Raw genomic sequence first — 26,565 nt, forward strand, 5'->3', positions numbered from 1 at the left:
ACATACATTGCCCACAACCATATAGAAGAATAAATAATCAATATAATAAATATTTATAATAAGTATATATAAAATAATATAACTATATTTATATGACAAAGGAACTTCAATACATATCTTTCTGGGAGCAGCAAGAAAGAAGGACATATTTATGTGGGGCTAAACCTTATATAATCTTTGCTCTCCGTTCATTGGATACTCCTAGAGGCTCATTTACATATTTTATAAAAAATGTTTCTCTGTTTAAGTTGTTAACTATTTTGCTGCTGGGAGTAAAAAGAGAAAGATATTAGCATAATGGAGTCTCCTGTCTTGAATTAAAATCTCTATCTAACGAAGCTAGAAAACCATCCAGAGATTGTCCCAGTCATTGTTCCAATTGCCCTGCTAGATTTATATCAAGCTGGTAACTAGTATGTTCTTTCTGCTGTAGCTCTCACCCTATCACAGCTTAGGAAGCAGTTGGTGGATGGGAACTGAGCATGTGTGTCCACCTCAGTGAGATAGAGAAATTAGAAAAAGAATAAACAGCAGGTGGCACTATACAGTGTTGTGCTTTTTCATAGGTAAATAACATTTATTTCTAAATATCATAATTATAGTGGATTTGATTGCCTATAAGAGGCCATATTGTGATATATTCACCATTGTGTATGTATTTAAAAGTTGGCCAAAATAGGTTCATGGAGAGGACACAGTTCATGTAGTTTCTTCTCTATAGATGCACCAATCTAAGAAGAGTCATTCTTGTCTCCTTATAGATTTATGGCTGAGCTAAGGATATTCTCTAGACGTATCTGGTACTAATTACTCCTACAGTTGATGTCTTTTGGTGAAGAAGAAAATCTGTGGTGTCTGTATACACATACTGTATAATGAACCCTAGTTTTTTTTTTGTGTAAGATAATCAATAGGACATATGTATTGTTATATATTGTTGAATATTATGAAGGACGTCAATGCATCTATTATCTTATATATTTCTCACTAGGAATGCATACACTTCTAAAACATGATGAGAAGAATTTTAAGTATAGACTTTGTTAATGAGTCTCCGTTCAGGGAAAGCGGTGTTATTTTAACTAACAGTCAATCACCGTTTAAGTGACAGGGGAGACACACATGTCTGTGAGAGTACAAGGTCTATTATATTCTTATCAATACCATAAATTTGATAGTTTGAGTAATGTCTAAGATGGTACCTTAATGTCCATGCTTTAATTAGTACGTGTCAAAGTTAATCCCTGTAGCTCTGATTTAGGATTTCATATGTTATGTGTATGGAATGTAAGATGAACTCAGACCTGGACATTTAACCCTTACTGGTAATGATGCTAATAGCTTATGCAATAGTGCCTCCTAGGTATAAATAAGTAACATTACACCAACAGCAGAAATGCATTTGGGTAATACAGTGACATTATCATATTATCATATGTACACGCTTAACAGACAATGATTGAAAAACTCCAAGTTGGGAAGGTGTGTCTAACTGATAAGTTTTTGATAATAAACCACATTCAAGAAAGAGAAAGAAAGAGCTGACTTCCCTTAGACTCTGCATATCATCTGTATTCTCAGGTAACATATAACTAGTGATGAGCGGCAGGGGTCATATTCGAATTTGTGATACTTCGCAAATATTTTTTAGAATATTCGACGAATATTCGAAAATTCCCGTTTTTTTTTCTCTCGAAAAATCGGCAAGGTAATGATTGTAATATGCGAATTTTCGTAATTCGAATTTTAGGATTCGAATTTTTATTGCAAATTTTTCAACTTACAACTATTAGACAAAGAAGATTATAGCACTATATTAGCTAAATTGCTCTATATTCGTTTTTTTCGAATATTCGCTATATTGCTATAACTTCGTTTTTTCGAATATTTGTAATATTCTAAAACAAGAATATATAGCAATATAGCGAGTATTCAAAAAAAAAACGAATATAGAGCAATTTAGCTAATATAGTGCTGTAATCTACTTTCTCTAATAGTTGTAATTTTTTTCTCATCTGAAGTTCAGATTGAAAAAAAATTACAACTATAAAAAAAAGATTATAGCACTATATTAGCTAAATTGCCATATATTCGTTTTTTTTATATTTGCTATATTGCTATAACTTTGTTTTTTCGAATATTCGTAATATTAGAAAACAAGAATATATAGCAATATAGTGAATATTCGAAAAAACAAATATAGAGCAAAATTAGCAAACACTAATACTCCTAAAGTCAAGTATGTTGCAGCCTTCTTATTGGCCCACAAGCTAGAAGCAGGAAGGGATCATGTGTACTGATTTAAAAAAAAAAAATCGAAAAAAAAAGTTTGAATATTCGAAATTACGAATATATATAACTATAATCGAAATATTCGCGAATTTTCGAAGTACCTATATTCGCGATAAAAATGTGAAATTGGAATATTCGTGATCAACACTACATATAACTTTATTATGTGTGGTATTGATTGAATTAATTGGCCTGATATTTAGTAAGTCCCCGCTTTAGTGTGGATGTATAATGTTAAAAGTGCTACGTCAATATTATCACTATTCAGTAAAGAGGCATATTACTGAATAAAAGATCTAATATTGATATCAAAGAAACTCTCTGATTGGAATATTCCCATTCCATAGTCAATATCAGGCCTGATAATTTATAAGTTGTGTAGCAATACTACCCAATATCCAAGATTGGTCATAGTTTGAGCAGAGCAAGGGTTCATATCTATCTTTATCACTATTAAGTTACTGTGTCAACTGATAGTATATCTCATAATTGTGGTCGAGACGGTTGTATTACATTTTATGTTTGAGAGGTAATATGGAACGCTGGTATTTGTGTTAGAACCATGTAGTGGCGAATATAGGGCACTGTATATCACTGTATATTACTGCATATTATTTTTATATTGATTAAGCTTTGATTGTATTTTAAGTTATTGTATAATAAATCATTTATATTTTTGCACAGACACTTGTACCATGTTTTACTGATTGCACAATATTAAATTAACGACAAACTTATTTTGAGGTGTTTTATATGTCCACCTCTAGGATCAATTCCCTTTGAAATTTTTCCTTTGATCCTTTCTTTTATATAAAGCATTTGCTTTATAATTCCGACAACAGATACATTTTATTGAATAACTCAGTGGCTATACTAAAGTTTTAATTACATGCAATTACATAAGTATTCAGATCTAGGTTCTGGTTTGAAAGTTATACATTTATTTTCTGACATTGTGTATTAAGATCTTGCATGCATGTGAACACACTCAAAGGGCCCGAGTTTTTTCACCTATTGGTGTGTTGTACTGTCTAGGATGGCCACTATCAGCATACAAAATTGTATTACAAGAGGTAGGTTTATGGTGTGACTTAGTAATAGCTTCCCATTTAAATGTATCACTAATCTATTTCAAATCTAAAAAAGCTATTTTAGACATACAATGTTAATATGTAAAACTTGAACTACACAATTTATTATTTAAATAAGATATAGAGGCCTTGGATATAGGCTATCAAGTGCTCAATTAGCATATATTAAAAGGGTTCTCTAAGGCCTCTTTCACACGGGCGTCATGTTTTTTGCCCGGATAAGAGGCGGGTGCGTTGCGGGAAAATGCGCGATTTTTCCGCGCGAGTGCAAAACATTGTCATGCGTTTTGCACTCGCGTGAGAAAAATCACGCATGTTTGGTACCCAGACCCGAACTTCTTCACAGAAGTTCGGGCTTGGGATTGATGTTCTGAAGATTGTATTATTTTCCCTTATAACATGGTTATAAGGGAAAATAATAGCATTCTGAATACAGAATGCTTAGTATAATAGTGCTGGAAGGGTTAAAAATAATAAAAAAAGTTAACTCACCTTCTCCTCTTGTTAGCGTAGATCCCGGTCTGTTCTTTAGCTGTGGACTGAATGACCTGAGGTGACGTCAGATCACATGCTCCAATCACATGTTCCATCACCATGGTGATGGAGCATGTGATCTGACGTCATCAAAGGTCCTTCAGCCACAGCTAAAGAACAGACCGGCCTCTACGCGAACAGGAGGAGAAGGTGAGTTAACTTTTTTATTATTTTTAACCCTTCCAGCACTATTATACTAAGCATTCTGTATTCAGAATGCTATTATTTTCCCTTATAACCATGTTATAAGGGAAAATAATACAGTGAATAGACTGTCACCTAGAACCCATGCGTGAAAATCGCACCGCATCCGCACTTGCTTGCGGATGCATGCGATTTTCACGCAACCCCATTCATTTCTATAGGGCCTGCATTACGTGAAAAACGCACAAAGAGGAGCATGCTGCGATTTTCAAGCAACGCATAAGTGATGCGTGAAAATCACCGCTCGTGTGCACAGCCCCATAGAAATGAATGGGTCAGGATTCAGTGCGGGTGCAATGCGTTCACCGCACGCATCGCACCCGCACGGAAAACTCGCCCGTGTGAAAGGGGCCTAAGTGTTTTATACTGATAGGTAGGTCCTCAGTATAAGTTATCAATATCTTATCGCTGGAGGTCTGACTCTTGGCACCCCCACAATAAGCTGCTGGAAGAGGCTGCGGTTCTCCAGTGAGAGCTGTGGCCTCTTCGCAGCTTACCTTAGGCCAGTGACATCACTTTGTCACTTCATCGGTCACATGGTAAGCACAGCGCAGTCCCATTAAAGTGAATGGAGCTCCAATAAACAGTGTTGTGCTAAGTAAGCTGCAAAGAGGCTGTGGTACAGCTGATCAGTGGCCTGACTTGGGAAACCATTCTAGATATTGAAATAGTTTCCAGGTTGTCATTGCAATGAAACCTTTTTCGCAGCCTGCTCTTGAATTTAAGAAATGTGCTAATTTGTAGTGTTTTTTTATCCCATGACCAAGAGCGCGTTCACACTTGAAACGTGTAAGTGATTTGGATTTTAACCTCTTTTTGTATGTGTCCAAAGAGTGAATGAAGTTCAAGATTTTAGTGTGTGCTAAACTGTTTATATTTGGACAGAGGTGTTGGTTGGTTCTTCTGCTATCAGTATAATGAGGATCAAGGAGAATAGTTAAATTATAGGACATTTAAGACATCTTCAACATCTTCAGTTTTTGTGATAACATTTACGTGGGGATGGCTTAGAGGTATATTACAACAAATACCCATTAGCCACTATATACTTCCTAATTGTTAATGTAGTGGAGGTCAAGTCAGTGGATTCCTACCAATCAACAGAATAGGGAGCTTTTTCCACTGCACCCCCAGATCATGCTGCAGTGAAGATGAACGATCATGTGGGTTCAATGGAGTGACCCTAACAATCTAACAGTTTTCAATCGTTCAGTAAAAAGGTATTATTATTTTTTTATGATGGAATGCCTGTATGATACGTCAAGCACTTGACAGAATCCATTAACATACAATCAAGTCCATTGGGTTCCTATGTGCTGTCAGTTTGATGGGAATCATTCTGCTTCCCTGTTCAGTGGGCCACCTAAAAACATGTACCATTCTGTATTATTGTACTTTTAAGCATTTGGTTGTAACTAATGGGTTAAATATGTCACTGTGTGGCTTTACAGTGGCATACTTAGAAGCCTTCTGCTGTACATTTATAGTTTTTTTTTATTTACTTTATTCTTTTCTTTCTTAAAACATATACTCTTTTCATCACATCAATAGCATAATATACATATTCTGTATTACCAATACAACAAGTATAATTTATTATCACCCAAAAACCCACCCACCACCCGCAAGGGGGAGGGGGGAGAGAGAGGAAGAGAGGGGGAAAAAAAAAAAAAAAAAAGGAAAAAGTCTAGCTAATATGGCCATTTATTCCAAATCTCGTCAAGTCCCACTGAATTTTTAGCGTAGCACCCAGAAACCCGCTGGATCTTAATAAGATTTTCGACTGCTACACACCACTGTCTCACTATAGGCGGATCTTCTTTAATCCATTTCCTAAGTATAAGAAGTCTAGCCTGAAATAGTACTTTCCCCAAAACCAGTCGCACTTCCTTCTTTAATTTCAGATGTTCAGTTGCTCCCAATATACAAACTAAAGGATCATCAGTCACCTGAACATCCAAAAATACAGATACAATCTCTGCGATCTCCCTCCAGTATCTGATAAGTCTGGGACATCTCCAAAAACAATGAATTAAATCTGCATCACTCTCCCTACATTTTGGACAATTATCCAAGCTTCTGACCCCCATTTTCTTTAGCATCTTAGGAGATCGGTGTAATCTATGTACTATAAAGAACTGTGATATTTTGTGTGAACCCCTATCTGATACCATTGGATAGTTTCTAAGGGCATCTTTCCATTTCTCGTCTGAAAAAAAGGGTTGGAGTTCTTCCCACCTTTTTTTTAGCTAATATTGTAATCCATTCTTTCTTTCCCTCCATCAATATCCCATATCTTTGTTTAGTTATACCCCTTTTTTCTCCAGCATCAGTAAATTTATATATTCGATCTGTTTGTTCCTTTCTGTATTTATCTGCATTTACCCCTGTCCTTAAAGCGTTCCTAAACTGGAAGTATTTATGAATATCCTTTTGGGGGATCCCAAACTCCCTAACCAGTGTATTAAAATTCTTCAGTTTATCAACTTCAAATACCTGAACTAAGTATTTTATCCCCTTTTTTTCCCAGTCAATATAGCTCCTAATCGTTTGAAGTTCCTTCAGGTTTAGATTTTTCCAAATAGGTGTATATTGAAGAAAACCTTTTATCCCAAGTAATTTTTTAATCTGCCCCCATATGTGATCCATTGTGTTCATAATTCTATTTCCTATATTATTTTTATCCAGTGTACCGGATTCCATTATCTCTAAGTGATTGAGTTCCCCTCCCCAACCCATTTTATTTAATTCCTGTCTTCCCACTAAACTATTCAAACTATCTCTTATCTGACTTTACCAATCCAGCCACGGGCCCATCCATCTGGCCCATCAAGACTCACTCTCATTTCATCAGTCCATAAAACCTTAGAAAAATCAGTCTTGAGATATTTCTTGGCCCAGTCTTGACGTTTCAGCTTGTGTGTCTTGTTCAGTGGTGGTCGTCTTTCAGCCTTTCTTACCTTGGCCATGTCTCTGAGTATTGCACACCTTGTGCTTTTGGGCACTCCAGTGATTTTGCAGCTCTGAAATATGGCCAAACTGGTGGCAAGTGGCATCTTGGTAGCTGCACGCTTGACTTTTCTCAGTTCATGGGCAGTTATTTTGCGCCTTGGTTTTTCCACACGCTTCTTGCGACCCTGTTGACTATTTTGAATGAAACGCTTGATTGTTCGATGATCACGCTTCAGAAGCTTTGCAATTTTAAGAGTGCTGCATCCCTCTGCAAGATATCTCACTACTTTTGACTTTTATGAGCCTGTCAAGTCCTTCTTTTGACCCATTTTGCCAAAGGAAAGGAAGTTGCCTAATAATTATGCACACCTGATATAGGGTGTTGATGTCATTAGACCACACCCCTTCTCATTACAGAGATGCACATCACCTAATATGCTTAATTGATAGTAGGCTTTCGAGCCTATACAGCTTGGAGTAAGACAACATGCATAAAGAGGATGATGTGGTCAAAATACTCATTTGCCTAATAATTCTGCACTCCCTGTAGGTTAAAGAATACTGAACTCTATATATATCTAACAGAAAGATCATATGAGATTTGAGCAGAGTATTGGTTTCTTATGACTAAGGTCCAGCATTCTAGCATTCTAGAGTATTGGCACACCATGGCAGAACACACGAAGAGTGAATATGTACTGTATATTACACTGGTACTTTACAAACAGTGGTAAACAAAAATATAAGTTGCCCAGAGTCCAGTTTCCTTTGAAAGAGTACTTCCTTTTCTTGCTTTAAAAAGGTGTCCATCTTTGGGGGGTCCCATGTGGCAGGACCTAAGGAGGGAAACTTCCCAGCTCTTAACCTCTGGATACTAGCTTCTTCACTCTCCCGTTGCAGTTACCAAGCATCCAGTTTGATGGCAGTTGCAGCCAGTGACTGGCCAAAACAGTGACCTACCTTCCTTGCATCACATGACCTATTGAAATGGCACAAGGGAGCGGTACAGCGGCCAGGGCACCGTCGAGGTGTCACGTGTTGCTGTATCTCTCTCTCAGAAGACTAGTACCCTGGCCAAAGGCGGGTAATCCAGAGTCTGTGGCAGAGTATCCCTGTCTCAGTGTCTACTTCTTGTCACTAAATAGTCTGGCAGAATCTCCTCTTCAAAGCACTGTTCCCTAACTGTGGCACACTAGTGGCTCTGACTGCTCTCCTTATATACAGTTTCTGACTAAACTAGACCTTCTAGTGGGAGGGGTGGAATGGAGAAACTCAGCACAAACAATTACAATGTTACAACTCCCGTCTCTCGTAGACAATAACACAGCAGTTTTTACAGACAAAAACTGGTTTTCAGACATAATAACAGAGCTAAACCAGACATTCAAAAGGTCAGTCTGTCTAGTTTTGTTGTTAAAAAAGTTGGGCTTTTTTTCTCCAAAACATGATCTTCTTTAAACCTTATGGTAGTTGTGGAAAATTACTACTGTAGCTTTGAGTTATTAGCTAGAAAGTCCCAAAAGTATCTCAGTATTCATTAACCCTTTCCACAGTGCTATAAAAACATAGTGCAAATGAACAGGATATATATTACAACATACATATAACACAGTATTAAGCAGTATAAGTCAATGCAAGTTAACCCATTAAAGTGAAATAAAGTATTGAGTTGATGAGTTTGCATAGGGGAAAGAGGGGCAAATATCCACAAGTATCCAGACTTTAAAGTATCTCTGCTCCAGGACACTACAACATGTCAACTCTGCAGCCAATAATTGGCTTCAGCAGCTGTTAAACTAGATGTTGACACACAGGAACAGGAGCGTGGTGGTGGAGGAGTGAAGGAGCCAGCATTCAGCAACCCTTTTAATGAACTAAATATTCAGTAATTATAGCCTATTAAATGTATAACATAAGTGCTTTAAATGTAATATAATACAAAGAAAAATCCCTACTGGGCTCCTGTGCAACTGTACAGGCTGCCCATATAATACATCCTCCTATGATGAATACTGATGTTGACACCATCCTTTCTGTTTTGTACTGTGCTCAATCTCTGTATCTCTACAAATGTCGAAATTTTAACACATATTCTAATTATTTTTAGGAAAACCCTTTGATAACCAATCCATCGTGAATGCTGCTGTAGCCAACATAATCGTGTCTATACTGCTGGACTGTAGATTTGAATATGATGACCCTACAATACTGAAGCTTATGAACTTAGTTAATGAAAATATCAGGATCCTGGAAAATCTTATGGTCAAGGTAAGGATTTCTAAACAAGATATCACATGTTAAGTTTAATGGTAATTTATTTCTAGATACAGTAATAATGTAAATAATCAGGTTTCAACATTCAGTGATGTTTTTTCTTCTCTTAGAATAGTCACCAGTTGGCAGACAGGTGCAACAGTAATAATACTGAAAGATTATGAGACCTGCACACCCTTCAACGGTGGGTGCTCATAGGGGACGAACATCAATCAATTCCAGTGGAGAAATCTATGGCACACCGAAGAATCTTTTCAAGTGATTATTTAATACATAATGTGCAGTTTTACATCATTTTGTGTTCAAATTCATCCAGAATATATACCAATGTAACAGGCCATGAAAGTAGTCCCAACATTTTGGTCAGATAACGACCTTTATCAAGGGATCTGTGGCCTCCGTTAGGTGAGATGTGTTCTGGACATTATGTATTAAAGCATCACTTGAAAAGAATCTGTGCCATAGATTTCTCCACTGCAACAGTAATGATAGGCAGGAAGAAAACCAGATGTGGAGCATGGTAGAGGATCATAGTCACAAGAGTAGAAATGGAACATAGTTAAACAAGAAGGATCTGGAATGTGGAAATAAATAAAAAAAAGGGAAATGGATTCAGGAACATGTCTAGATTGTTGTCACAACACAGGAACAAGGTCTAAACTGGAGACAAGGATCATCACCAGGAGAGCAGTTCAAGAACCAGATATGACAGCCAAGAATCAAGAAAGAAGCGCAGTCAGGAAGAGGCAGTAGTCAGATGGTACAAGAATGGCTTGAAACAAAGAACTGGACAGGCCCTTCCAGGAACACACTGTGAAGAGTATACTGACAGAAATAACTGCATAACAATGCTTTTCTGATGCAACAATGTTTTACTGAGGAATGAGGCAGAACCAGAAAGGAATAAGCAGAAACCAGGATCTAATGGCATCCTTTCAGCAGGGGAGAGGTGATTTTATAGCATATTTCATGACAATGATAATAACAGGGATTACCAAGGAACTCCACTCTGACGAGGTCCATATGAATAAAAGGGTGACTATGAAAAGCCAGCTGATTACAACTGTGAAATTACAGGTGAAACTCAAACAATTAGAATATTGTGCAAAGTTCATTTATTTCAGTAATGCAACTTAAAAGATGTGACTGTCACGGCCATGGTCATGGTCGTGACTCCTGATCCGCAAGCGTTTGCCTGCGGTTTTGGTTTGGTTGTTCAACCACAGGTGAGGGCCGCTAGTGTGCTGCCTCACTTGTGGTTGCCGCGGGCAACAAGTGTTGTATTGTCGCAGTATAGCAGCCTGAGCTGGTGCTAGGCAGCTTGCTGCAATGGCATGCGGTTACACCTAGCAACCTCTCTGTTAGGTGTGTGTTTATGTTATGCACTTTGTATGTCTGGTGTGCGCTTGGTCTTATGTTAGGTGTGCACTGTGACACTTCCCTTCACTGTGGCTGCCCGTGGCAACGTTTGGTATTATGTACATGTGGTGGCAGTGTCTCGGCCTTCTGGCTGACTCCCAGAACATGGTTGTCACCCATGTCGTTGCCAGCGGTAACAGCCGCAGTGTGATGTGCATTTAAACACTTCCCCTTTAATTGGTTTCACTCCCTGTAAGTGTTGGAAGGGTTAATTCCCTCTCCTTGTGTGTCTGTGTGGGTGTGGCCACTTTGGACTATAAAGCCTCTTTGGAGTTCAGTAGCTGAGGGGTTCTTCAGCCATGCTTTTCTGGAGACACCCTCCTGGTAATTACACCTGCCAGTGGGGGCCACCCTTGTGGTCATAAAATTATTGTTATATATTTTTATACACGATATTCTGTTGATGTTTTTCTTTGTGATGTTATGCACCTATGGATCTGGGTTCCTGTGTGTTTGTGTGTGTGCTGTGTCCACTGGTGTTTGGGTGTGGAAACTTGCTGTATTGCACGGGATCCAGTCTGTGTGTCTGTGGCAGGTAGGTGTGGAAGTGCTTTTCATCCTTCTGCCATATCCATAGGCCGTTTATGTTCTCTTCCCTTTGCAGCTTGGCTAGTGAGACTCCTGTTCCTCCGTGCCTAGGAAGAACAGGTCGTCTTACCCTGCTCCTTGTTCCAGGGCAATCCTGAGGGCTAGCAGGGACCCCAAGGCATCCGGTGTATGAGTCCTCCCACCTTCAGGGTTGACTCATATGGTTAGGAGTCAGGGTCAGTTTAGGGATGCGATAGGAGGTGACCTGCTCCCTAATACTGTCGTCCTGGCCAAGCAGCGCTTAACATCTCCGGGCATCGCACGGCTGAGGGTTTTCCCCATCCTCAGCCGTGACAGTGACTCAGTCCTCAGCATTAGGGATACCAAGTTGTAGAGGCTTGGTTGCTACTTTTACTGCAGCGACTGGGCCACAGGGGCAACACGTGAGCTATGTTGGGCCGATGTGGGTAGTGGTTTACTCAAGGTTAGCAGAGCTCCCTGGGCCGGCGTGCAGTGATGAAGGGAAGGACAGCACCAGTTCCTTTGGGGCACACTCTGTTGTCCAGGGACTCCCACCAGATGGAGGTTGAGGTGCCCTTGGTGGAATGGGTATTTAGGTGCCTTGGAGGCAGGGTCCCTGGTGTTGGTGACGCCAGCAGCGTTAGGTGCAAAAGGAGATGGTAGAAAGGATGCAGAGTCAATGGTTGAAAACAATGAAACCTGGATCTGTCTACACTAGGTCAACACTCTAGCACTCAGGTATTGGATATAATAACTTCTAAGGCTACTTTCACACTAGCATTTTTGCTGGATCTAGCACTTTTGCTGGATCCGGCAGGGTTCAGCAAAAACGCTTCCGTTACTGATAATACAACCGTCTGCATCCATTTGAACGGATCCGGTTGTATTATCTTAAACATATTTTTAACATTGCCAAAACTGATCCGTTATTAACTCCATTGAAAGTCAATGGGGGACGGATCCGTTTTCTATTTTGCATCCCCAGGATGGAAAGCAAAATACAACATGTTGCGGTTTGCTCTCCAGTCTGGGAACGCAACTAAACAGAACGGAATGCATTTTGGAGCACTCCGTTCTGTTCAGTTTTGTCCCCATTGATGATGAATTGGGACAAAACGGAAGCGTTTTTTTTTCCAGTATTAAGCCCCTATGTCGGAACTCAATACCGGAAAACATTAACACTAGTGAAAGTACCCTTACTTGTAATTAGCAATCCACAGGGCGATCTCCATAATGGCAGGCAAAAACCTCTGCTCCATTATTTGTACAGGATGCTTTCCTAAACTCGATTGCACAATGTCCATAGAGGCATGTGGTAATAGACATCCACGCGTATAGTCGTCCGGTTGTGTCCAGGCGCTTTTAGGCTTCTCCCGGTCACTAGTGCTTGTGGAGCCCATAAGCTAATGCTGCTTCTATCTCCACTAGACTTGCTCTATATCCATACATTGACTCTCTGGTCTGTGCTAGGTAACTGTAAGGCCTTCACATGGGCGTGACAAATTTGTTCAGGATGCGTCCCGGGTGTACTGCGGCAAACCAGTACGAGTAGGTACACAATTGCAGTCAGTTTTGACTGCGATTGCATTCCGTTGTTCAGTTTTTATTGCGCGGGTGCAATGCGTTTTGCACGCGTGTTATAAAAAACTGACTGTGGTACCCAGACCCGAACTTCTTCACTGAAGTTCAGGTTTGGGTTCGGTATTGTGTAGATGTTATTATTTTCCCTTATAACATGGTTATAAGGGAAAATAATAGCATTCTTTAATACAGAATGCTTAGTAGGTGGTCAATTGAGGGTTAAAAAATAAAAAAAAATTAACTCACCTTCTCCTCTTGATCGCGTAGCTACCGGTCTCTTCTTACTTCTTTAATCACGAGCTGCCGGCTAAAGGACCTGTGGTGACGTCAGATCACATGGTCCAATCACATGGTCCATCACCACAGTGATGGACCATTTGATTGGACCATGTGATGTGATGTCACCACAGGTCCTTTAGCCGGCAGCTCATGTGCACAGCCCCATAGAAGTGAATGGGTCTGGATTCAGTGCTGGTGCAATGCGTTCACCTCTCGCATTGCACCCGCGCGGAAATCGCGCCGTGTGAACTCAGCCTAAGAGATCTGCCCACACTCCCTAAGCTTGATCAGGGCCAATGGGCTAAAGGGGCGGCTACATGCTTGTCATGGTCTTACCTTCTTACTGTTCTCCTTCGTTTGACATGTGCTGGCGGCCATCTTGGTTTCTGGGTTTCTTGTAGCCTCCCACCCTGCGGCTTCTCCTTCCCACTGGGAGGAGCTGGATGCCTAGCTCATATATATAGGAGGTCTGTGGCTTCAGTTCCTTGCTTGGTCCTCCTGTGTTCACATGCTTCAAAGACTGCTGCTGCTTCTGGTTCCTGATCCTGGCCTCGTCTGACTACCCCGTTGGTTCCTGATCCTGGCTTCGTCTGACTACCCTGGTGGTTCCTGATCCAGGCTTTGTCTGACTACCCTTCTGGTTCCTGACCTCTGTCTACGCAAGACCCTGCTTCGGTTTAGCCATCCGTTTGGACTTTTGCTTACAGCTTGGTTTTCAATAAAGCCTTCTTATTTCCACTTATCTCTTGTTGTACGTCTGGTTCATGGTTCCATGACATTAGGACCAAGCCATGAATTTTGACGGTACAGGGCCATCCTCGCTACCTACGCTGGTTGCCAGACTTGATCAGCAGGATCACCTGTTGGGTCGGTTCGCTGTGGCATTGCAAACCCTGCTTGAACGCACGGCTCATTTCGCTTCCATTGCCGATGGGTCGGTTGTCGCTCCTGGGCCCGCTCCTACTGCCGCTCCGGTTGTTGCGCCAGAGTCTACCCCGACACCTGTTGCTGCGCCTGCGGTGTCTCGGGGTATGACCGGTTCTGCCCCCCTTCCACAGCGCTTTGGGGGAGAGCCAACTCAGTGCCGAGTTTCCTTAACCAGGTGGGCATTTATTTCGAGTTGCTGCCACATGCCTTTCCTACTGAGAGATCAAAGGTGGGCTTCTTGATCTCGCTGCTCTCGGACAAGGCCTTGGCCTGGGCCAGCCCTTTATGGGAGAACAACAATCCGGTGGTTGCCGAGTTTTCCGGTTTTGTTGCTTCTCTTCGGAAGGTATTCGATGTGCCGGCTCGTGCTGCCTCTGCTGCGAAGCTCCTTATGTCCATCAGACAGGGTTCACGATCCGTAGCTGAATACGCCATTGAGTTTCGTACCCTGGCAGCAGAGGTGGGCTGGAATAATGAGGCTCTGGTCGCTGCTTTCTCTCATGGTCTCTCGGATGCCTTGAAGGATGAGGTTGCAGCTAAGGACCTACCAGTGGAGCTCGAGTCTCTTATTTCTTTCCTGATTTTGATTGACACCAGACTCAGGGAGAGACCTTCCTTTAAGGAGAGCCTGCGGAGGTCTTCTAACAGATTGGCGCCTACGTTTGCTGTCCCACCCGTGCCTCCCTCTCCTCCCACGCCTCCTGGGGATGACTTGTCTGGGGGTGAACCCATGCAGCTGGGGTTTGCTCGCCTGTCCGAGGGGGAAAGGGTACTCCGGAGACGCGAGGGCCGATGCATGTACTGTGGTCTCGGTGGCCATTTTCGGTTGGCATGTCCGAACCGTCCGGGAAACGCTCGCACCTGAGATCCTGTCGGGGGCAGATCTTGGGTGGAGTCTCCTCGTCCCCGGTTTCCCGTGTTGACAAACCACTGATCACTGTTGTCCTCTCCTAGGTCGGGGGCTCGGTGACGACCCAGGCGTTGGTGGACTCTGGTGCTGGTGGTTTGTTCATTGATAGTGTGTTCGCTGCCGCCAATTCCATTCCTCTGCAGCCTCGAGGTTCCCCACTGGCTCTTGAGGCGATAGACGGCAGACCCCTTCTGCCGCCACACGTGACTCATGAGACCCTTCCAGTGGGGATAGCCATTGGTGCCGTTCACAGAGAGTCGGTCTGTATCCAGGTGATTTCGTCTCCACACTACTCGGTGGTCTTGGGGTACCCCTGGCTCCAGAAGCATAATCCGACTTTCGATTGGAGATCGGCCGAGATCCTCTCGTGGTCACCGCAGTGTGGGGCTAGTTGCATCCATGGGCCTGTCAAGTTGCTGTGTACTTCCTCGGACTCTCTGTTGCCTCCTGAATACGAAGAGTACCGGGATGTATTCGATAAGGTGCGCGCGGTTGCCCTACCTCCGCACCGCCCATACGATTGTGCCATAGAGTTACAATCTGGTGCCGTTCCTCCTCGTGGCAAAGTCTATCCACTGTCGGTAGCGGAGAATGAGGCCATGGAGGAGTACGTGAGGGAGGCGCTTTCACGCGGACACATTCGCAAATCCTCGTCCCCGGCAGGGGCTGGATTTTTCTTTGTGAAAAAGAAGGGCGGTGAGTTGAGGCCTTGTATCGATTACAGGGGTCTCAATCGCATCACGATCAAGAACGCTTACCCGATACCCTTGATTTCCGAGCTGTTCGATCGCCTCAAAGGGGCCACGGTCTTTACCAAACTCGACCTGAGGGCGGCATATAACCTGGTAAGGATCAAGGCGGGCGATGAGTGGAAGACCGCGTTTAACACCAGGACCGGTCATTATGAATCCTTGGTTATGCCCTTTGGGTTGTGCAATGCGCCCGCAGTCTTCCAGGAATTCATCAACGATGTTTTCCGTGACCTGTTGCAGCAGTGTGTGGTGGTCTATTTGGATGACATCTTGGTATATTCTGAGTCCATGGAGGCCCACATTATGGATGTCAGACGAGTGTTGCAACGGTTACGAGAGAACAGGCTGTTCGGTAAGCTTGAGAAATGCGAATTTCACCGATCCCAGGTAACCTTCTTAGGTTACATCATTTCCGCTGAGGGGTTCTCCATGGATCCTGAGAAGGTTTCGGCTGTCTTACAGTGGCCCCAGCCCAGTGGTCTCCGTGCCCTGCAGCGCTTTTTGGGCTTCGCCAATTATTATCGGAAGTTCATCAGGGACTTTTCCATGCTAGCCAAGCCTCTCACGGATCTGACCAGGAAGGGCAGTAATTTCCAGGTCTGGCCGCTCGAGGCCATCCGAGCTTTTGAGGCTCTAAAGTCCGCCTTTGTGTCGGCTCCGATTCTGTCGCATCCCAACCCTGGGTTGCCCTTTGTCCTCGAGGTGGACGCGTCTGAGACGGGAGTAGGCGCCCTTCTGTCTCAGCGTAGAACACCCGAGGGTCCTCTGCTTCCTTGTGGGTTTTACTCCCGGAAACTGTCTTCCGCGGAGTGCAACTATCAGATTGGTGACAGGGAGTTATTGGCCATCGTGCAGGCCCTTAAAGAATGGAGGCACTTGCTCGAGGGTTCGGTGGTTCCGGTTCTCATCCTGACGGACCACAAGAATCTGACCTACCTTTCTGAGGCCAAGATATTGACACCACGTCAGGCCAGATGGGCTCTGTTCTTGTCACGTTTTAATTACGTGGTCTCCTACCTACCCGGTTCCAAGAACATCAGAGCGGATGCCTTATCACGGCAGTACTCCGAGCTGTCCGGGGAGGAGTCGATTCCGACTTCGGTCATACCTCCGAATCAGATCCTGGCCGCCATTCGCACCAGCCTGACCTCTCCCCTGGGTGAGCAGATTTTGGCGGCTCAATCTGGTGCTCCCTCTGGGAGACCCAACGGCAGGTGTTTTGTGCCTGAGGAGTTGCGCACTCGGTTGTTGCGAACCTACCATAACTCCAAGGCCGCGGGGCATCCTGGAAAGAATCAGCTGTCCAGGGCTGTTTCACGTCTGTTCTGGTGGCCTTCTCTACGTTCCGACATCGCCGCATATGTAGCGGCATGCTCCGTTTGTGCCCAGAGTAAGTCCCCTCGGCACCTTCCATTGGGCCTTTTGCAACCCATAGCCACCGGGGAGCGCCCATGGTCATACCTGGGGATGGATTTCATTGTGGACCTCCCTGCATCCCGAGGCCATACGGTCATCCTCATGATTGTGGATCGGTTTTCCAAAATGTGCCACTGTGTTCCTCTCAAGAAGTTACCCTCTGCACAAGAGTTGGCCACGATTTTCGCCAGGGAGGTCTTCCGGTTGCACGGTTTGCCCAAGGAGATTGTGTCGGATCGGGGGAGTCAGTTTGTGTCCAGGTTCTGGCGCGCCTTTTGCTCCCAGTTGGGGATTCATCTCTCTTTCTCCTCGGCCTACCACCCTCAGTCCAATGGGGCCGCAGAACGATCCAATCAGGCCTTGGAGCAATTCCTTTGTTGCTATGTCTCCGATCACCAAGACAATTGGGTTGACCTCCTGCCTTGGGCTGAGTTTGCCAGGAACACGGCGGTGAACTCTTCCTCTGGGTCGTCTCCCTTCATGGCCAATTATGGGTTCCAACCTGCCGTGTTACCGGAGGTATTCTCTCCCCAGGATATTCCGGCTGTGGAGGATCACCTTTCCGTCCTACGTGCTTCTTGGGTACAGATCCAGAGGTCCCTTGAGGTCTCTGCACAGCGCCAGAGACTCCAGGCTGATCGCAGACGAGCGCCCGCTCCTTCCTACCAGGTCGGAGACCGTGTATGGTTGTCCACCCGCAACCTCAACCTTCGAGTGCCCACTCCCAAGCTGGCGCCTCGCTTTGTTGGTCCCTTCCGAGTGCTTCGCAGGGTAAACCCGGTAGCCTATGCCCTTGCGCTTCCTCCTGGCATGCAGATCTCCAACGTGTTTCATGTCTCCCTGTTGAAGCCATTGGTGTGTAATCGTTTCACTTCCTCGGTTCCTCGGGCCCGTCCGGTCCAAGTGGGCAATCGTGAGGAATATGAGGTGAGCAATATCCTGGACTCACGCCTGGTCCGCGGTCGGTTGCAGTTTTTGGTCTATTGGCGTGGTTATGGTCCAGAGGAGCGTTCCTGGGTTCCCTCCGCAGATGTCCATGCTCCTGCTTTGCTCCGAGCCTTCCACGCACGCTTCCCTCAGAAACCGTTCCTTACTCCGCGGAGGAGGGGCCCTTGAGGGGGAGGTACTGTCATGGTCTTACCTTCTTACTGTTCTCCTTCGTTTGACATGTGCTGGCGGCCATCTTGGTTTCTGGGTTTCTTGTAGCCTCCCACCCTGCGGCTTCTCCTTCCCACTGGGAGGAGCTGGATGCCTAGCTCATATATATAGGAGGTCTGTGGCTTCAGTTCCTTGCTTGGTCCTCCTGTGTTCACATGCTTCTAAATCTGCTGCTGCTTCTGGTTCCTGATCCTGGCCTCGTCTGACTACCCCGTTGGTTCCTGATCCTGGCTTCGTCTGACTACCCTGCTGGTTCCTGATCCAGGCTTCGTCTGACTACCCTTCTGGTTCCTGACCTCTGTCTACGCAAGACCCTGCTTCGGTTTAGCCATCCGTTTGGACTTTTGCTTACAGCTTGGTTTTCAATAAAGCCTTCTTATTTCCACTTATCTCTTGTTGTACGTCTGGTTCATGGTTCCATGACAATGCTGGACTTGTGCTGTTCCGCACCTCCATCAACTTCCTCCCTTCTCCTTCTAAATCTGCCTTGTCACCCCTAAGACAAATTATATTGATATATATATATATATATATATATATATACACTGCCTGTCTAAAAAAAAAAGTTGCCACCAATAAAAAAGGTCACACACTCTAATATTTCGTTGGACCGCCTTTAGCTTTGATTATGGCACGCATTTGTTGTGGCATTGTTTCGATAAGCTTCTGCAATGTCACAATATTTATTTCCATCTAGTGTTGCATTCATTTTTCACCAAGATCTTGCATTGATGATGGTAGAGTCTGACTGCTGCGCAAAGCCTTCTTCAGCACATCCCAAAGATTCTCAATGGGGTTAAGGTCTGGACTCTGTGGTGGCCAATCCATGTGTGAAAATTATGTCTAATGCTCCCTGAACCACTCTTTCACAATTTGAGCCCGATGAATCCTGGCATTGTCATCTTGGAATATGCCCATGCCATCAGGGAAGGAAAAATCCATTGATGGAATAATCTGGCCATTCAGTATGTTCAGGTAGTCAGCTGACCTCATTCTTGGAGCACATACTGTTGCTGAACCTAGACCTGACCAACTGCAGCAACCCCAGATCATAGCACTGCCCCCACAGGCTTGAACAGTAGGCACTAAGCATGATGGGTGCATCACTTCATCTGCCTCTCTTCTTACCCCGATGCGCCCATCACTCTGGAACAGAGCAAATCTGGATGGAAGACCACATGACCTTCTTCCATTGCTCAAGAGTCCAATCTTTATGCTCCCTAGCAAGTTGAAGCCTTTCTTTCTGGTTTGCCCCACTGATTAGTGGTTTTCTTACGGCTACACAGCTGTTCAGTCCCAATCCCTTGAGTTCCCTTTGCATTGTGCGTTTTGAAATGCTCTTACTTTCACTATTAAACATAGCCCTGAGTTCTACTGTTGTTTTTCTTCGATTTGATTTCACCAAACGTTTAAGTGATCGCCGATCACGATCATTCCGGATTTTTTTCCCGCCACATTTCTTTCTCGATTGCGATGGGTCCCCACTATCCTTCCAGTTTTTAATAATGCGTTGGACAGTTCTTAACACAATTTTAGTAGTTTCTGCATTCTCCTTAGATGTTTTCTCTGCTTGATTCATGCCGATTTGACCCTTCTCAAACAGACTAACATCTTTTCCACGACCACGAGATGTGTCTTTCGACATAGATATATATATATATATATATATATATATATATATATACACATATATAGTGCCAGCACCACCTAGGGGTGAATAGTTGTAATGACACTCAAACAGCCTGCTATGAGGAATTACAGCTTGATACAACAATACATTGATATATACAGTCAGGTCCATAAATATTGGGACATCGACACAATTCTAACATTTTTGGCTCTCTACACCACCACAATGGTGTCACGGCTGAGGATGGGGAAAACCCTCAGCCGTGCGATGCCAGATGATGTTAGGCTGCTCGGCCAGGAAGACAGGATTAGGGGGCAGGTCACCTCCTAAGGCGTCACTAACCTGACCCTAACTCCTAGCTGCATGGGCCGACCTTTAAGGTAGGAGGACCCATGCTCCGGAACCTCGGATCCCTAACTCACCCTCCGTCCGGTCCCTGGACTAGGAGTCAGGGTAAGACAACCTGTTCCTCCAGGACACGGAGGAACAGGGGTCTCAATGGCCAAGCTGCAGGGAAAAGGGGAACACAAACAGACTTACGGAATTGGCAGGCAAACTAAGTAGTTCCACCAACCTGCCACAGCCTTGCTGACTGGATCCCTGTGCACACAGGAATCCAGAACCATAAGCTGCACAAAATAACAAAGGAAGGTCCCAACAGAACATCACATGGACATCTCACACAACATGACATAAATATAATGTGACAATATCTTTATGACCACAGGGGTGGCTCTCACTGGCAGGTAGAAAACACAGGAGGCTGCTCCAGCTAAGCATGGCTGAAGCAACCCTCAGACCTGTGCTAACAGTGAGGCTTTATAGGCCAAGAAGCCACACCCCACAGTCGGACACACCCAGTGACTCACACACACAGAAAGGGAGTTAACCCTTCCAAAACCACAGAAGGGAAAACACAACTTAAAGGGGAAGTGTCCAAACAACGAACACACTGTGGCTGTTGCCGCAGGCAACGACATGGGTGGCAACCGTGTCCTGGGAGACAGCCCGAAGGCCGGGACACTGCCACCACATGTACACACAACGACCAAACGTTGCCACGGGCAACCACAGTGAGGGGAAGATATAAGTGCACACCACACATAACACAGAGTGCACACAGACATACGAAAGTGCATACAAACACACACACAACTCCAAGGGAACCGCACACATACCTGTTGTCCGCGGCAACTGCACCTGAGGCCAACAACATTATGCCTCCAGCTGCGGTTGATAATACAACCCAAACCGCGGGCCACTGTATGCGGCTCCCAAGGAGTCACGGCCATAAACATGGTCGTGACAAATGGATTTGAAATGAAATGAACAAGAATTGCTTTACCTGCAGACTGTCAGCTTTAATTTGAGGGTATTTACATCCAAATCAGGTGAACTGTGTAGGAATTACAACAGTTTGCATATGTGCCTCCCACTTGTTAAGGAAACAAAAGTAATGGTACATAATAATAATCATAAATCAAACTTTCACTTTTTAATACTTGGTTGCAAATCCTTTGAAGTCAATTACAGCCTGAAGTCTGGAACACATAGACATCACCAGATGCTGGGTTTCATCCCTGGTGATGCTCTGCCAGGCCTCTACTGCAACTGTCTTCAGTTCCTGCTTGCTCTTGGGACATTTTCTCTTCAGTTTTGTCTTCAGCAAGTGAAATGCATGCTCAATCGGATTCAGGTCAGGAGATTGATTTGGCCATTGCATAACATTCTACTTCTTTCCCTTAAAAAACTCTTTGGTTGCTTTTGCAGTATGCTTTGGGTCATTGTCCATCTGCACTGTGAAGCGCCGTCCAATGAGTTCTGAAGCATTTGGCTGAATATGAGCAGATAATATTGCCCAAAACACTTCAGAATTCATCCTGCTGCTTTTGTCAGCAGTCACATCATCAATAAATACAAGAGAACCAGTTCCATTGGCAGTCATACATGCCCACGCCATGACACTACCACCACCATGCTTCACTGATGAGGTGGTATGCTTAGGACTATGAGCAGTTCCTTTCCTTTTCCATACTCTTCTCTTCCCATCACTCTGGTACAAGTTGACCTTGGTCTCATCTGTCCATAGGATGTTGTTCCTGAACTGTGAAGGCTTTTTTAGATGTTGTTTGGCAAACTCTAATCTGGCCTTCCTGTTTTTGAGGCTCACCAATGGTTTACATCTTGTGGTGAACCCTCTGTATTCACTCTGGTGAAGTCTTCTCTTCATTGTTGACTTTGACACACATACACCTACCTTCTGGAGAGTGTTCTTGATCTGGCCAACTTTTGTGAAGGGTGTTTTCTTCACCAGGGAAATAATTTGGTCATTCACCACAGTTGTTTTCCGTTGTCTTCCGGGTTTTTTGTGTTGCTGAGCTCACCGGTGTGTTTCTTCTTTTTAAGAATGTTCCAAACAGTTGTTTTTGCCACGCCTAATGTTTTTGCTATCTCTCTGATGGCTTTGTTTAGTTTTTTCAGCCTAATGATGGCTTGCTTCACTAATAGTGACAGCTCTTTGGATCTCATCTTGAGAGTTGACAGCAACAGATTCCAAATGCAAATAGCACACTTGAAATGAACGCTGGACCTTTTATCTGCTCATTGTAATTTGGATAATGAGGGAATAACACACACCTGGCCATTGAACAGCTGAGAAGCCAAGTGTGCCATTACTTTTGGTTCCTTAACAAGTGGGAGGCACATATGAAAACTGTTGTAATTCCTACACTGTTAACCTGATTTGGATGTAAATACCCTCAAATTAAAGCTGACAGTCTGCAGTTAAAGCACATCTTCTTCGTTTCATTTCAAATCCCTTGTGGTGGTGTATAGAGCCAAGAATGTTAGAATTGTGTCGATGTCCCAATATTTATGGACCTGACTGTATGTGCCCAAAGTTATACAGGGGCCCGCGACCATCTCTGAGTGGGACACTGCACTACCTCTACATTTCCTATAGTTATGCCTCTGCAACAATTATACTAATTGAGCAGAGGCCACTAGTAAATATTGCTCGTTGTAGGCTCCTCCTTGCATTTAGGTGGATTTTGTTCTGGTACTGCTGTTTCCTCCAATATTTCAAAAAACATAAGGTTAGGTTAATTTGAAATTCAGATTATGAGTTTGATGTGAGTAAGGGTACTTTCACAATAGCGTTTCTGTTTTCCGGTATTGAGTTCCATCACAGGAGATCAATACCGGAAAAAAACTGATCAATTTTAGGGTCCATTCACACATCCGTATGTGTTTTGCAGATCCACGGATCCGCAAAACACAGACAACGGCAATGTGCGTTCAGCATTTTGTGGACCGCACATGGCCGGGACTATAAATATGGTCTTATTTTTTAGGGAATGGAATTGCGGACCCGGAAGTGTGGATCCGCATTTCCGGATCCGGGCAGCACATAGTGTGGCCCCATAGAAATGAATTAGTCCGCAATTCCGTTCCGCATTTCGCGGACATGTGAATGGAGACTTATCCTAATGCATTCTGAATGGAGAGCCTTCTCTTCAGGATGCATCAGTATACATCAGTTCAGTCCCTCTTACGTCTTTTGGGCGGAGAAAATACCGCAGCATGCTGCAGTTTTCTCTCCGGCCAAATACTGATCACTTGCCGAAATGCTGGATCCGGCATTAAATTACATTGAAGTGTATTAGTGCTCGATCCAGCATTAAGTGTTCCGGCAAAACGGATCTGGCTTTCCAGTCTGCGCATGTGCAGACCTTTAAAAATGTAAAAAAATAAATAAATACTTTATCTGTTTTTCCGGATGACACGGATTTCAATGCATTTGTCAGACGGATCCGCATTCGGATCCATCTGACAAATGGCATCAGTTTGTGTCCGGATTGCCGGATCTGCCTGCCGGAATCCTCTGCCGCAAATGTGTGAAAGTACCCTAAAGCTAACCTGTGTAGAGCCTCGTAAAATATATCAGTGCTATATATACATATTTTCCCATACTTTAGTTACATAGTTGGTAGGGGCTGGAAAAAGACACAAGTCCAATTTATAATCCTACCGTGATGAAAGCAATAAATTCTAGAGATGAGTAAATCTTTTGAGATTCGATTTGTTTCAGGTTCGCCAAATTTTTCAAAAAGTTTAATTTGGAAACAAATCAATTCTACCCGAACCAAAGTGGTTCCAATTGCCCTCAAAAATGGTATATAGTCTCCTAGGAAAACATGTTATGTTTTTGTAAAAAAATTTTATGAGTCTTTTTCGCTTTTTCTATCCTCCCTCTCTGACCTCTTGAACATAATGACAGCAAAAGCACATAATGTCAGTTTGACGCTGACATACATAGTTATGGATAAACGCATGTTTGATGGTGTTAATGAGCAGCGTTTTAAAAACACACCGCACCGCCACATGCTTTTTCTTATTCCAAAGCTTCCAAAAATTGTTCCTTATTGGGGGCAGGTGGTATTTAAACATATATTGTGTTATGGGAAAAAAACTGTGGCTTGTGGGGGACCAAGCACCCAAAAATTTCTAAGCTCCCCACTACATCGTATGCAATATTAAATGGTGGAATTGGCAAGTGCTCAACTCTAATCAGGAACATATTTAAGTGAGTGAAATAAAAAAAAAAGCTCCCATATTCCATGCATCCTCGATGCCACGAGTTGAACTACAGGTGTAGAAAAGAAGACAACAGAATATACTGTACGTAGAAACAAATGAACACGAAAAACTCTTCCCAGCTTTTTAGAGCCCTTCATTCAAGTACTTCACCTGATCATTCATCTTCTGTCTAAGGCCCCTTGCAGACGAGCGTGTCCGGATAAGGTCCGGATGCATTGCGGCAAACCCGCGCGAGTAGGTACCCAATTGCAGTCAGTTTTGACTGCGATTGCGTTCCGTTGTTCAGTTTTTATCGCGCGGGTGCAATGTGTTTTGCACGCGAGTGCTAAAAAACTGAATGTGGTACCCAAACCCGAACTTCTTCACAGAAGTTCAGGTTTGGGTTCAAGGTTGTGGAGATTGTATTATTGCCCCTTATAACATGGTTATAAGGGAAAATAATAGCATTCTGAATACAGAATGCATAGTACAATAGCGCTGGAGGGGTTAAAAATAAATAATAATTTAACTCTAATTTAACATTAATCCACCTGTTCACGCAGCCCGGCATCTTTTCTGTCTTCTTTGAGGAATAGGACCTTTGATGACGTCACTGCGCTCATCACATGGTCCATCACATGATATTTTTTTACCACGGTGATGGATCATGTGACGGACCATGTGATGAGCGCAGTGATGTCATCAAAGGTCCTTTTCCTGTGAACAGCAAAGAAGAAGGCAGAAGAGAAGCCGGGCTGCGCGATCAAGTGGATTAAGGTGAGTTATATTTTTTGAATTTTTTTTTAACCCCTCTAGCCCTATTGTACCATGTTATAAGGGAAACTAATAATGATCGGGTCCCCATCCCGATTGTCTCCTAGCAACCGTGCGTGAAAATCGCACCACATCCACACTTGCTTGCGGATGCTTGCGACTTTCACGCAGCCCTATTAAATTCTATGGGGCCTGCGTTGCGTGAAAAACGCTGAATTTTCAGGCAAAGCACAATTGATGCGTGAAAATCACCGCTCATGTGCACAGCCCCATAGAAATGAATGGGTCCGGATTCAGTGCGGGTGCAATGCGTTCACGTCACACATTGCACCCGCGCGTTAAACTTGCTCGTGTGAAAGGGGCCTAAAGAGTGCAGATTGGTAGAAGATCAAGGAGCAGAATGGAGATTTCTCCAGGATGCAGCAGGGAGAGCAGGATGATCTGCCAGACATGGTAGGTTACATTGTAAATTACATTAGATTGAACTGACAGTTGTCATCTTTATATATTAAGCTGTACAACAGTTATCCCACTCTGATCGGCTGGCTACCTGGGAGCCATAGAAAGCTGGCGGAAAATTACAGAGAATTGCAGGATTTTGTCATTGCCACATTTACCAAACTAGAAAAAGATCTTGATGTGAACAATCAAAGAAACTTCATTGAGGCTTTCCTGGCTAAACAACGAGAGGTAAATATTACATTTATGCCTTGTACGATATCCACCTGATTTTGGGTTATGGTGTGTGCAGTGTTTGGCTCTTCTATTTAAAAGAATAATGAATTATAGAGCGGGATTAGGACACCTTGTGGAGAAATATAATGTAACATTTTCTGATTTACTCATGTACTATATAAATCTATTATCGATTTTTTTCATGTCTATCCACTCTTATTATTATTATTATTATTATTTTTATTTTATTTTTATTAGAAAGCACCATTAATTTCATGGCAATTTACATCTAAAGGGGGTAGATGTAAAGCAGGTACAAAAACAAGTACTATAAGGTCTTTTGCACACGACCGTATGTATTTTGCGGTCTGCAAAAAATAAGGATGACGTCTGTGTGCATTCCGTAGTCTGAGGAACAGAACAGCTGGCCCCTAATAGAACAGTCATATCCTAGTACTATCCTATATTATAGGACAAGTTCTATCTTTTAGCGGAACGGATATATACGGAAAATACTGAAACAGAATGCACACAGAGTACCTTCCGTTCATGTGCAAGAGGCCTAAGAAG

The 26,565-nt window shown here is 43.6% G+C and overlaps 1 protein-coding gene across 1 annotated transcript in view; it reads left to right on the forward strand.

Annotated features, from left to right (window-relative positions):
* Positions 1-26,565, forward strand: part of LOC122935170 (cytochrome P450 2K1-like) — a 77,105-nt gene that overhangs the window by 29,386 nt on the left and 21,154 nt on the right. Inside the window, exons 4-5 of the mRNA XM_044290935.1 lie at positions 9,181-9,341; positions 25,834-26,010. Of these exons, the coding sequence (XP_044146870.1) occupies positions 9,181-9,341; positions 25,834-26,010 (338 nt within the window). The remainder of the gene's footprint in view (positions 1-9,180; positions 9,342-25,833; positions 26,011-26,565) is intronic.

This window comes from Bufo gargarizans, chromosome 4, assembly GCF_014858855.1.
Source record: "Bufo gargarizans isolate SCDJY-AF-19 chromosome 4, ASM1485885v1, whole genome shotgun sequence".
NCBI classification, from domain to species: domain Eukaryota; kingdom Metazoa; phylum Chordata; class Amphibia; order Anura; family Bufonidae; genus Bufo; species Bufo gargarizans.